Source organism: Oncorhynchus mykiss, chromosome 28, assembly GCF_013265735.2.
Source record: "Oncorhynchus mykiss isolate Arlee chromosome 28, USDA_OmykA_1.1, whole genome shotgun sequence".
In the NCBI taxonomy this organism is placed as follows: Eukaryota; Metazoa; Chordata; class Actinopteri; order Salmoniformes; family Salmonidae; genus Oncorhynchus; species Oncorhynchus mykiss.
In genome coordinates this window covers 42,919,374-42,932,899 of record NC_048592.1, presented here as the reverse complement: position 1 = coordinate 42,932,899, position 13,526 = coordinate 42,919,374, and the positions used below count along the sequence as shown (strand labels likewise).

At 43.1% G+C, this 13,526-nt stretch overlaps 1 protein-coding gene across 1 annotated transcript in view; it reads left to right on the top strand.

Moving 5' to 3' along the window:
- The window catches only part of LOC110508296 (calcium/calmodulin-dependent 3',5'-cyclic nucleotide phosphodiesterase 1A-like), an 81,913-nt gene that overhangs the window by 26,509 nt on the left and 41,878 nt on the right, over positions 1-13,526 (top strand). Inside the window, exons 7-9 of the mRNA XM_036967030.1 lie at positions 6,084-6,184; positions 6,925-7,053; positions 8,784-8,885. Coding sequence (XP_036822925.1) covers positions 6,084-6,184; positions 6,925-7,053; positions 8,784-8,885 — 332 coding nt within the window. The remainder of the gene's footprint in view (positions 1-6,083; positions 6,185-6,924; positions 7,054-8,783; positions 8,886-13,526) is intronic.

The following is a 13,526-nucleotide window of genomic DNA, read 5'->3' as shown; positions in this document are numbered from 1 at the left end:
GAGACTGATAGAACAGGCAACGTATAGAACAGGAGACGGATAGAACAGGATCCTGATCGAGCAAGAGACTGATAGATCAGGAGACTGATAGAACAGGAGTCTGATAGAACAGGAGATTGATAGAACAGGAGACTGATTGAAGAGGAGGCTGATAGAACAGGAGACTGATAGATCAGGATAAATTGTTCAACTGATTAAGAGGCTGATAGAACAGGAGACTGATAGAACAGGATATTATGTCCAAATGACTGAGAGACTGATAGAACAGGAGACTGATAGAATGGGAGACTGATAGAACAGGAGACTGATATAACAGGAGACTGATAGAACAGGAGACTGATAGAACAGGAGAGTGATTGATCAGGAGACTTATTGAACAGGATATAATGTTCAACTGGCTGAGAGACTGATAGAACAGGAGACTGATTGAACAGGAGCCTGATAGAACAGGAGACTGATAGAACAGGAGACTGATTGAACAGGAGACTGAAAGAACAGGAGACTGATTGAACAGGAGACTGATTGAACAGGTGAATGAGAGAACAGGACACTGATAAAATGTTCAACTGACTAAGAAGCTGATAGAACAGGAGACTGATAGAACAGGAGACTGATAGAACAGGAGACTGATTGAACAGGAGACTGATAGAACAGGATGTAATGTTCAACTGGCTGAGAGACTGATAGAACAGGAGACAGATTGAACAGGATATTATGTCCAACTGACTGAAAGACTGATAGAACAGGAGACTGATACAACAGGAGCCTGATAGATCAGTGGGCTGATGGAACAGGAGACTGATTGAACAGGAGACTGATAGAACAGGAGACTGGCAGAACAGGAGACTGATAGAACAGGAGACTTATAGAACATGAGACTGATAGAAAAGGAGATTGATAGAACAGGAGACTGATTGAACAGGAGACTGATAGAACAGGAGACTGATAGAACTGGAGACTGATAGAACAGGAGACTGATAGAACAGGAGACTGATAGAACAGGAGGCTGATAGAACAGGAGACTGGCAGAACAGGAGACTGATAGAACAGGAGAATGATAGAACAGGAGACTGATATAACAGGATATTATGTCCAACTGACTGATAGACTGATATAACAGGAGACTGATAGAACAGGGGATTGATAGAACAGGATATTATGTCCAACTGACTGAGAGACTGATAGAACAGGAGACTGATAGAACAGGAGACTTATAGGACATGAGATTGATAGAACAGGATATTATGTCCAACTGACTGAGAGACTGATAGAACAGGAGACAGATTGAACAGGATATTATGTCCAACTGACTGAGAGACTGATAGAACAGGAGACTGATAGAACAGGAGACTTATAGAACATGAGACTGATATAACAGGAGACTGATAGAACAGGAGACTGATATAACTGGAGACTTATAGAACATGAGATTGATAGAACAGGATATTATGTCCAACTGACTGAAAGACAGATATAACAGGAGACTGATAGAACAGGAGACTGATAGAACAGGAGATTGATAAAACAGTAGACTGATAGAACAGGAGACTGATAGAACAGGAGACAGATAGAACAGGAGCCTCATTGAACAGGAGTCTGATAGAACTGGAGACTGATAGAACAGGAGACTGATAGAACATGAGACTGATAGAACAGGACCCTGATAGAACAGGAGTCTGATAGATCAGGATATAATGTTCAACTGACTAAAAGGCTGAGAGAACAGGATACTGATAGAACAGGAGATTGATAAAACAGGAGACTTATAGAACAGGAGACTGATAGAACAGGAGACTGATTGAACAGGATATAATGTTCATCTGGCTGAGAGGCTGATAGAACAGGAGTCTGATAGAACAGGAGACTGACAGAACAGGATACTGATAGAACATGAGACTGATTGAACAGGAGACTGAGAGAAAAGAAGACTGATTGAACAGGATACCTATTGAACAGGAGAGGAGACTGATTGAACAGGAGCCTGATATAACAGGATACTGATAGAACAGGACACTGATTGAACAGGAGACTGATATAACAGGAGACTGATAGAACAGGATATAATGTTCAACTGACTAAGAGGCTGATAGAACATGAGACTGATAGATCAGGATAAAATGTTCAACTGACTAAGAAGCTGATAGAACAGGAGACTGATAAAACAGGAGACTGATAGAACAGGAGACTGATAGAACAGGAGGTTGATGGAACAGGAGACTGATAGAACAGGAGACTGATAGAATAGGAGGCTGATGGAACAGGAGACTGATAGAAAAGGAGACTGGTAGAACAGGAGACTGATAAAACAGGAGATTGATAGAACATGATATTATGTCCAACTGACTGAGAGACTGATATAACAGGAGACTGATAGAACAGGATACTGGTAGAACAGGAGCCTGATAGAATAGGAGGCTGATGGAACAGGAGACTGATAGAACAGGAGACTGGTAGAACAGGAGACTGATAGAACAGGAGATTGATAGAACATGATATTATGTCCAACTGACTGAGAGACTGATATAACAGGAGATTGATAGAACAGGATATTATGTCCAACTGACTGAGAGACTGATAGAACAGGAGACTGACAGAACAGGAGACTGATAGATCAGGATAAATTGTTCATCTGACTAAGAGGCTGATAGAACAGGAGACTGATAGAACAGGAGACTTATAGAACAGGAGCCTGGTAGAACAGGAGATTGATAGAACAGGATATTATGTCCAAATGACTGAGAGACGGATAGAACAGGAGACTGATTGATCAGGAGACTGATTGAACAGGATATAATGTTCAACTGGCTGAGAGACTGATAGAACAGGAGACTGATAGAACAGGAGACTGATAGAACATGAGACTGATTGAACAGGAGACTGAGAGAACAGGAGACTGATTGAACTGGAGACTGATTGAACAGGTGAATGAGAGAACAGGACACTGATAGAACAAGATAAAATGTTAAACTGATTAAGAGGCTGATAGACCAGGAGACTGATAGAACATGATGTAATGTTCAACTGGCTTAGAGACTGATATAACAGGAGACAGATTGAACAGGATATTATGTCCAACTGACTGAGAGACTGATAGAACAGGAGACTGATAGAAAATGAGACTGATAGAACAGGAGCCTGATAGATCAGTGGGCTGATGGAACAGGAGACTGATTGAACAGGAGTGATAGAATGGGAGACTGATAGAACAGAAGACTGATAGAATGGGAGACTGATAGAACAGGAGACTGATATAACAGGAGAATGATAGAACAGGAGACTGATAGAACAGGATATTATGTCCATCTGACTGAGAGACTGATAGAACAGGAGACTGATAGAGCAGGTGATTGATAGAACAGGGTATTATGTCCAACTGACTGAGAGACTGACAGAACAGGAGATTGATAGAACAGGAGACTTATAGAACATGACATTGATAGAACAGGATATTATGTCCAACTGACTGAGAGACTGATAGAACATGAGACGGATAGAACAGGAGACTGATAGAACAGGAGACTGATTGAGCAGGAGACTGATAGAACAGGAGACTTATGGAACATGAGATTGATAGAACAGGAGACTGATAGAACAGGAGATTGATAAAACAGGAGACTGATAGAACAGGAGACTGATATAACATGAGACTGATTGAACAGGAGATTGATAGAACAGGATATTATGTCCAAATGACTGAGAGACTGATAGAACAGGAGATTGATAGAATGGGAGACTGATAGAACAGGAGACTGATAGAACGGGAGACTGATAGAACAGGAGACTGATAGAACAGGAGACTGATTGAACAGGTGAATGAGAGAACAGGAGACCTATAGAACAGGAGACTGAGAGAACAGGAAATTAATAGAACGGGATAAAATGTTCAACTGACTAACAGGCTGATAGAACAGGAGACTGATAGAACAGGAGACTGATAGAACAGGATGTAATGTTCAACTGGCTGAGAGTCTGATAGAACAGGAGACTGATATAACATGAGACTGATTGAACAGGAGATTGATAGAACAGGATATTATGTCCAAATGACTGAGAGACTGATAGAACAGGAGATTGATAGAATGGGAGACTGATAGAACAGGAGACTGATAGAACAGGAGACTGATTGATCAGGAGACTGATAGAACAGGAGACTGCTAGAACAGGAGACTGATAGAACAGGAGACTGATTGATCAGGAGACTGATTGAACAGGATTTAATGTTCAACTGGCTGAGAGACTGATAGAACAGGAGACTGATAGAAGAGGAGACTGATAGAACATGAGACTGATTGAACAGGAGACTGAGAGAACAGGAGACTGATTGAACAGGAGACTGATTGAACAGGTGAATGAGAGAACAGGACACTAATAGAACAGGATAAAATGTTCAACTGACTAAGAGGCTGATAGAACAGGAGACTGATAGAACAGGAGACAGATAGAACAGGAGACCGATAGAACAGGAGACTGATAGAACAGGAGAATGATAGAACAGGAGACTGGCAGAACAGGAGACTGATAGAACAGGAGATTGATTGAACAGGAGACTGATTGAACAGGAGACTGATAGAACAGGAGACTGATAGAACTGGAGACTGATAGAGCAGGAGACTGATAGAACAGGAGACTGGCAGAACAGGAGACTGACAGAACAGGAGACTGATAGAACAGGAGACGGATAGAACAGGAGACTGATTGAATGGGAGACTGATAGAACAGAATGTAATGTTCAACTGGCTGAGAGACTGATAGAACAGGAGACTGATAGAACAGGAGACTGATAGATCAGCATAAAATGTTCAACTGACTAAGAGGCTGATAGAACAGGAGACTGATAGAACAGGAGACTGATAGAACGGGAGCCTGATAGAACAGGAGATTGATAGAACAGGATATTATGTCCAAATGACTGAGAGACTGATAGAACAGGAGACTGATATAACAGGAGAATGATTGAACAGGAGCCTAATAGAACAGGAGACTGATAGAACAGGATATAATGTTCAACTGGCTGAGAGGGTGATAGAACAGGAGTCTGATAGAACATGAGACTGATAGAAGAGGAGAATGATAGAACATGAGACTGATTGATCAGGAGACTGATTGAACAGGATATAATGTTCAACTGGCTGAGAGACTGATAGAACAGGAGACTGATTGAACAGGACCCTGAAAGAACAGGAGACTGATTGAACAGGTGAATGAGAGAACAGGATAAAATGTTCAATTGACTAAGAGGCTGATAGAACAGGAGACTGATAGAACAGGAGACTGATAGAACAGGATGTAATGTTCAACTGGCTGAGAGACTGATTGAACAGGAGGCTGTTAGAACCGGAGACTGATAGAACAGGAGACTGATAGAACATGAGATTGATAGAACATGAGATTGATAGAGCAGGATATTATGTCCAACTGACTGAGAGACTGATAGAACAGGAGACTGATAGAACAGGAGACTGATAGAACAGGAGCCTGATAGATCAGTGGGCTGATGGAACAGGAGACTGGCAGAACAGGAGACTGATAGAACAGGAGACTGATAGAACAGGAGACTGATAGAACAGGAGACTGATAGAACAGGAGACTGATAGAACAGGAGACTGATAGATCAGGAGACTGATTGAACAGGAGACTGATAGAACAGGAGGCTGATAGAACAGGAGACTGGCAGAACAGGAGACTGATAGAACAGGAGACTGATAGAACAGGAGACTGATTGAACGGGAGAGTGATAGAACAGAATGTAATGTTCAACTGGCTGAGAGACTGATAGAACAGGAGACTGATTGAACAGGAGACTGATAGAACAGGAGACTGATAGAACAGAATGTAATGTTCAACTGGCTGAGAGACTGATAGAACAGGAGACTGATAGAACAGGAGATTTATAGAACAGGAGACTGATAGAACAGCATGTTTTGTTCAACTGGCTGAGAGACTCATATAACAGGAGACTGATAGAACAGGAGACTGATAGAACAGGATGTAATGTTCAACTGCTCCGTTTGTCATTTCCACACCCTCTTCTCCCTTCCTATTCTTTCTTTATGGTCTCGTTCTACGGTGTCTGTCGGACGCAGCATTGGTTGACAGAGCTAGAGATCTTTGCGATGATCTTTGCAGCAGCGGTTCATGACTACGAACACACTGGAACCACCAATAATTTCCACATCCAGACCAGGTAATATATTACTAATCTAACAGATCCAGACCAGGTAATAGATGACTGATCTAACAGATCCAGACCAGGTAATAGATGACTGATCTAACAGATCCAGACCAGGTAATATATTACTAATCTAACAGATCCAGACCAGGTAATAGATGACTGATCTAACAGATCCAGACCAGGTAATAGATTACTAATCTAACAGATCCAGACCAGGTAATAGATGACTGATCTAACAGATCCAGACCAGGTAATAGATGACTGATCTAACAGATCCAGACCAGGTAATAGATTGCTGATCTAACAGATCCAGACCAGGTAATAGATTGCTGATCTAACAGATCCAGACCAGGTAATAGATGACTGATCTAACAGATCCAGACCAGGTAATAGATGACTGATCTAACAGATCCAGACCAGGTAATAGATGACTGATATAACAGATCCAGACCAGGTAATAGATGACTGATATAACAGATCCATACCAGGTAATAGATTACTAATCTAACAGATCCAGACCAGGTAATAGATGACTGATCTAACAGATCCAGACCAGGTAATAGATGACTGATCTAACAGATCCAGACCAGGTAATAGATGACTGATATAACAGATCCAGGGTCCATTCCAGGTCTGAATAGGTACCTGATTAGAAAGAGACGATGAACCCCACACAGAGTTAAATATAATAGCAATTCAGTGTTTCTCAATGGAAGAATATATGTTAGGTGACACTATGAACGTGTCTCCAGATCAGACACAGCGATCCTGTACAACGACCAGTCTGTCCTCGAGAGCCACCATGTCAGCGCAGCATACCGCCTCCTACAGGACGATGATGAGATCAACATACTATACAACCTGTCTAAAGACGACTGGAGGTGAGACATTCTTAAAATGTAATAAATATGTCATAGGAGTAATATGAGTGTAATAACATGTAATAAAATGTCATAGTAATAACAGAAGTGTTGTAACATGTAATAACATATAATAGGCGTAATAGGAGTGTAATAACATGTAATAGGAGTGTAATAACATGTAATATTAGTAATAACATGTAATAACATGTAATATGAGCAATAGGAGTGTAATAACATGTAATATGGGTAATAGGAGTGTAATAACATGCAATAACATGTAATAGGAGTAATATGAGTGTAATAACATGTAATAAAATGTAATAGTAATAATAGGAGTGTTATAACATGTATTAACACGTAATAGGGGTAATATGAGTAATAAGATGTAATAACATGTAATATGGGTAATATGAGTGTAATAACATGTCATATGAGTAATAGGAGTGTAATAACATGTAACAGGAGCAATAGGAGTGTAATAACATGTAATATGAGTAATAGGAGTGTAATAACATGCAATAGCATGCAATAGGAGTAATAGGAGTGTAAGAGCATGTAATAACATGTAATAGGAGTAATATGAGTGTAATAACATGTGATAAGAGTAATAGCAGTGTAATAACATGTAATGGGGGTGTAATAACATGTAATAGGAGTAATAGGAGAGTAATAACATGTAATAACATGTAATATGAGTAATAAGGGTGTAATAACATGTAATATGAGTAATAGGAGTATAATAAAATGTAATAACATGTAATAGGAGAAATAGGAGTATAATAACATGTAATAACATGTAATATGAGTAATAGGAGTGTAATAACATGTAATAGGAGAAATAGGAGTGTAATAACATGTAATAGGAGTGTAATAACATGTAATAGGAGTAATTGGAGTGTAATAACATGTCATATGAGTAATGGGAGTGTAATAACATGTAATATGAGCAATAGGAGTGTAATAACATGTAATAGGAGTAATAGGAGTGTAATAACATGTAATAGGAGTGTAATAACATGTTATCTCCATCCCTAACTATAACATTTTCCGCCAAGATATAACTGCCAAAGGGGGCGGTGTTGCAATCTACTGCAGAGTTCTGTCCTACTATCCAGGTCGGTAACCAAACAATTCAAGCTTCTACTTCTAAAAATTAACCTTTCCAGAAACAAGTCTCTCACCGTTGGCGCTTGCTATAGACCACCCTCTCCCCCCAGCTGTGCCCTCGACACCATATGTGAATTGATTGCCCCACCCCATCTATCTTCTGAGCTCGTGCGACTAGGTGACCTAAACTGGGACATGCTTAACACGGCCATCCTACAATTCTAAGCTTGATGCCCTCAATCTCACACAAATTATCAATGAACCTACCAGGTAATAACATCTTCCAAGTTTTATTTGTTGTGAAGGATATGCATGGCATACGTCCAATGAAATGCTTACTTGCAGGTTCCTTCTCGACAATGTCTGTATGTCTCCCCAGAGAGCTGAGGGGCCTGGTAGGAGAGATAGTTCTGGCTACAGACATGTCCTGCTCCTCTCTCTAACCCTAACCCGTCTGTCTGTCTGTCTGTCTGTCTGTCTGTCTGTCTGTCTGTCTGTCTGTCTGTAGAGTGCTGAGGGGCCTGGTGGTACAGATGGTTCTGGCTACAGACATGTCCTGCTCCTCTCTCTAACCCTAACCCGTCTGTCTGTCTGTCTGTCTGTCTGTCTGTCTGTCTGTCTGTCATTCTGTCTGTCTGTAGAGAGCTGAGGGGCCTGGTGGTACAGATGGTTCTGGCTACAGACATGTCCTGCCACTTCCAGCAGCTGAAACATATGAAGAACTTTCTCCAGCAACCGGAGGGGTGAGACTTAACAGCCTCCGGATCTTATGTACATCTATATCTCCTCCCCCATTCCTGCTGTCTCCTCTGTCAACACTGTCCTGATCCTCTATTAGTTCCTGTCCTCTCCTCTGTCCTGATCCTCTATTAGTTCCTGTCCTCTCCTCTGTCCTGATCCTCTATTAGTTCCTGTCCTCTCATCTGTCCTGATCCTCTATTAGTTCCTGTCCTCTCATCTGTCCTGATCCTCTATTAGTTCCTGTTCTCTCCTCTGTCCTGATCCTCTATTAGTTCCTGTCCTCTCATCTGTCCTGATCCTCTATTAGTTTATGTCCTCTCCTCTGTCCTGATCCTCTATTAGTTCTTGTCCTGTCCTCTGTCATGATCCTCTAGTTCCTGTCCTCTCCACTGTCCTGATCCTCTATCAGTTCCTGTTCCCTCCTCTGTCCTAATCTTCTATTAATTCCTGTCCTCTCCTCTGTCACCACTGTCACCACTGTCCTGATCCGCTATTAGTTCCTTTCCTCTCATCTGTCCTGATCCTGTATTAGTTCCTGTCCTCTCCTCTGTCCTGGTCCTCTATTAGTTCCTGTCCTCTCCTCTGTCCTGATCCTCTATTAGTTCCTATCCTCTCATCTGTCAGCACTGTCCTGATCCTCTATTAGTCCCTGTTCTCTCCTCTGTCACCACTGTCCTGAACCTCTATTAGTCCCTGTCCTCTCCACTGTCCTGATCCTCTATTAGTTCAGGTCCTCTCCTCTGTCCTGATCCTCTATTAGTTCCTGTTCTCTCCTCTGTCCTGATCCTCTATTAGTTCCTGTTACCTCCTCTGTCACCACTGTCCTGATCCTCTATTAGTTCCTGTCCCCTCCTCTGTCCTGATCCTCTATTAGTTCCTGTCTTCTCCTCTGTCCTGACCCTCTATTAGTTCCTGTCCTCTCCTCTGTCCTGATCCTCTATTAGTTCCTGTTCTCTCCTCTGTCACCACTGTCCGGATCCTCTATTAGTTCCTGTCCTCTCCTCTGTCCTGATCCTCTATTAGTTCCTGTCCTCTCCTCTGTCCTGATCCTCTATTAGTTCCTGTCCTCTCCTCTGTCCTGATTCTCTATTAGTTCCTGTTCTCTACTCTGTCCTGATCCTCTTAGTTCCTGTCCTCTCTTCTGTCCTGATCCTCTATTAGTTCCTGTTCTCTCCTCTGTCACCACTGTCCTGATCCTCTATTAGTTCCTGTCCTCTCATCTGTCCTGATCCTCTATTAGTTCCTGTTCTCTCCTCTGTCCTGATCCTCTATTAGTTCCTGTCCTCTCATCTGTCCTGATCCTCTATTAGTTCCTGTTCTCTCCTCTGTCACCACTGTCCTGATCCTCTATTAGTTTATGTCCTCTCCTCTGTCTTGATCCTCTATTAGTTCCTGTTCTCTCCTCTGTCCTGATCCTCTATTAGTTCCTGTTCTCTCCTCTGTCACCACTGTCCTGATCCTCTATTAGTTCTTGTCCTGTCCTCTGTCATGATCCTCTAGTTCCTGTCCTCTCCACTGTCCTGATCCTCTATCAGTTCCTGTTCCCTCCTCTGTCCTAATCTTCTATTAATTCCTGTCCTCTCCTCTGTCACCACTGTCACCACTGTCCTGATCCGCTATTAGTTCCTTTCCTCTCATCTGTCCTGATCCTGTATTAGTTCCTGTCCTCTCCTCTGTCCTGGTCCTCTATTATTTCCTGTCCTCTCCTCTGTCCTGATCCTCTATTAGTTCCTATCCTCTCATCTGTCAGCACTGTCCTGATCCTCTATTAGTCCCTGTTCTCTCCTCTGTCACCACTGTCCTGAACCTCTATTAGTCCCTGTCCTCTCCACTGTCCTGATCCTCTATTAGTTCAGGTTCTCTCCTCTGTCCTGATCCTCTATTAGTTCCTGTTACCTCCTCTGTCACCACTGTCCTGATCCTCTATTAGTTCCTGTCCCCTCCTCTGTCCTGATCCTCTATTAGTTCCTGTCTTCTCCTCTGTCCTGACCCTCTATTAGTTCCTGTCCTCTCCTCTGTCCTGATCCTCTATTAGTTCCTGTTCTCTCTTCTGTCACCACTGTCCGGATCCTCTATTAGTTCCTGTCCTCTCCTCTGTCCTGATCCTCTATTAGTTCTTGTCCTCTCCTCTGTCCTGATCCTCTATTAGTTCCTGTCCTCTCCTCTCCTCTGTCCTGATTCTCTATTAGTTCCTGTTCTCTACTCTGTCCTGATCCTCTTAGTTCCTGTCCTCTCATCTGTCCTGATCCTCTATTAGTTCCTGTTCTCTCCTCTGTCACCACTGTCCTGATCCTCTATTAGTTCCTGTCCTCTCCTCTGTCCTAATCCTCTATTAGTTCCTGTCCTCTCTTCTGTCCTGATCCTCTATTAGTTCCTGTTCCCTCCTCTGTCACCACTGTCCTAATCTTCTATTAATTCCTGTCCTCTCCTCTGTCACCACTGTCCTGATCCTCTATTAGTTCCTGTCCCCTCCTCTGTCCTGATCCTCTATTAGTTCCTGTCTTCTCCTCTGTCCTGACCCTCTATTAGTTCCTGTCCTCTCCTCTGTCCTGATCCTCTATTAGTTCCTGTTCTCTCCTCTGTCACCACTGTCCGGATCCTCTATTAGTTCCTGTCCTCTCCTCTGTCCTGATCCTCTATTAGTTCCTGTCCTCTCCTCTGTCCTGATCCTCTATTAGTTCCTGTCCTCTCCTCTGTCCTGATTCTCTATTAGTTCCTGTTCTCTACTCTGTCCTGATCCTCTTAGTTCCTGTCCTCTCATCTGTCCTGATCCTCTATTAGTTCCTGTTCTCTCCTCTGTCACCACTGTCCTGATCCTCTATTAGTTCCTGTCCTCTCCTCTGTCCTAATCCTCTATTAGTTCCTGTCCTCTCTTCTGTCCTGATCCTCTATTAGTTCCTGTTCCCTCCTCTGTCACCACTGTCCTAATCTTCTATTAATTCCTGTCCTCTCCTCTGTCACCACTGTCCTGATCCTCTATTAGTTCCTGTCCTCTTATCTCTCCTGATCCTCTATTAGTTCATGTCCTCTCCTCTGTCCTGATCCTCTATTAGTTCCTGTCCTCTCCTCTGTCAGCACTGTCCTGATCCTCTATTAGTTCCTGTCCTCTCCTCTGTCCTGATCCTGTATTAGTTCCTGTCCTCTCCTCTGTCCTGATCCTCTATTAGATCCTGTCCTCTCCTTTGTCCTGATCCTCTAGTAGTTCCTGTTCTCTCCTCTGTCCTGATCCTCTATTAGTTCATATCCTCTCATCTGTCCTGATTCTCTATTAGTTCCTGTCCTCTCCTCTGTCCTGTTCCTCTATTAGTTCCTGTCCTCTCCTCTGTCAGCACTGTCCTGATCCTCTATTAGTTCCTGTTCTCTCCTCTGTCCTGATCCTCTAATAGTTCCTGTCCTCTCATTTGTACTGATCCTCTATTAGTTCCTGTTCTCTCCTCTGTCACCACTGTCCTGATCCTCTATTCGTTCCTGTCCTCTCCTCTGTCAGCACTGTCCTGATCCTCTATTAGTTCCTGTTCTCTCCTCTGTCACCACTGTCCTGATCCTCTATTAGTTCCTGTCCTCTCATCTGTCCTGTTCCTCTATTAGTTCCTGTTCTCTCCTCTGTCACCACTGTCCTGATCCTCTATTAGTTCCTGTCCTCTCCACTGTCCTATCCTCTATTAGTTCCTGTCCTCTCGTCTGTCCTGAACCTCTATTAGTTCCTGTCCTCTCCTCTGTCCTGATCCTCTATTAGTTCCTGTCCTCTCCTCTGTCCTGATTCTCTATTAGTTCCTGTCCTCTCGTCTGTCCTGAACCTCTATTAGTTCCTGTCCTCTCCTCTGTCCTGAACCTCTTAGTTCCTGTTCTCTTTTCTGTCCTGAACCTCTATTAGTTCCTGTCCTCTCCTCTGTCCTGATCCTCTATTAGTTCCTTTTCTCTCCTCTTTCACCACTGTCCTGATCCTCTATTAGTTCCTGTCCTCTCCTCTATCCTGATCCTCTATTAGTTCCTGTCCTCTCCTCTGTCCTGATTCTCTATTAGTTCCTGTTCTCTACTCTGTCCTGATCCTCTATTCGTTCCTGTCCTCTCATCTGTCCTGATCCTCTATTAGTTCATGTTCTCTCCTCTGTCACCACCTTCCTGATCCTCTATTAGTTCCTGTCCTCTCCTCTGTCCTGATCCTCTATTAGTTCCTGTCCTCTCCTCTGTCACCACTGTCCTGATCCTCTATTAGTTCCTGTCCACTTATCTCTCCTGATCCTCTATTAGTTCCTGTCCTCTCCTCTGCCCTGATCCTCTATTAGTTCCTGTCCTCTCCTCTGTCAGCACTGTCCTGATCCTCTATTAGTTCCTGTCCTCTCCTCTGTCCTGATCCTGTATTAGTTCCTGTCCTCTCCTCTGTCCTGATCCTCTATTAGATCCTGTCCTCTCCTCTGTCCTGATCCTCTAGTAGTTCCTGTTCTCTCCTCTGTCCTGATCCTCTATTAGTTCCTATCCTCTCATCTGTCCTGATTCTCTATTAGTTCCTGTCCTCTCCTCTGTCCTGATCCTCTATTAGTTCCCGTCCTCTCCTCTGTCAGCACTGTCCTGCTCCTCTATTAGTTCCTGTTCTCTCCTCTGTCACCACTGTCCTGATTCTCTATTAGTTCCTGTCCTCTCCT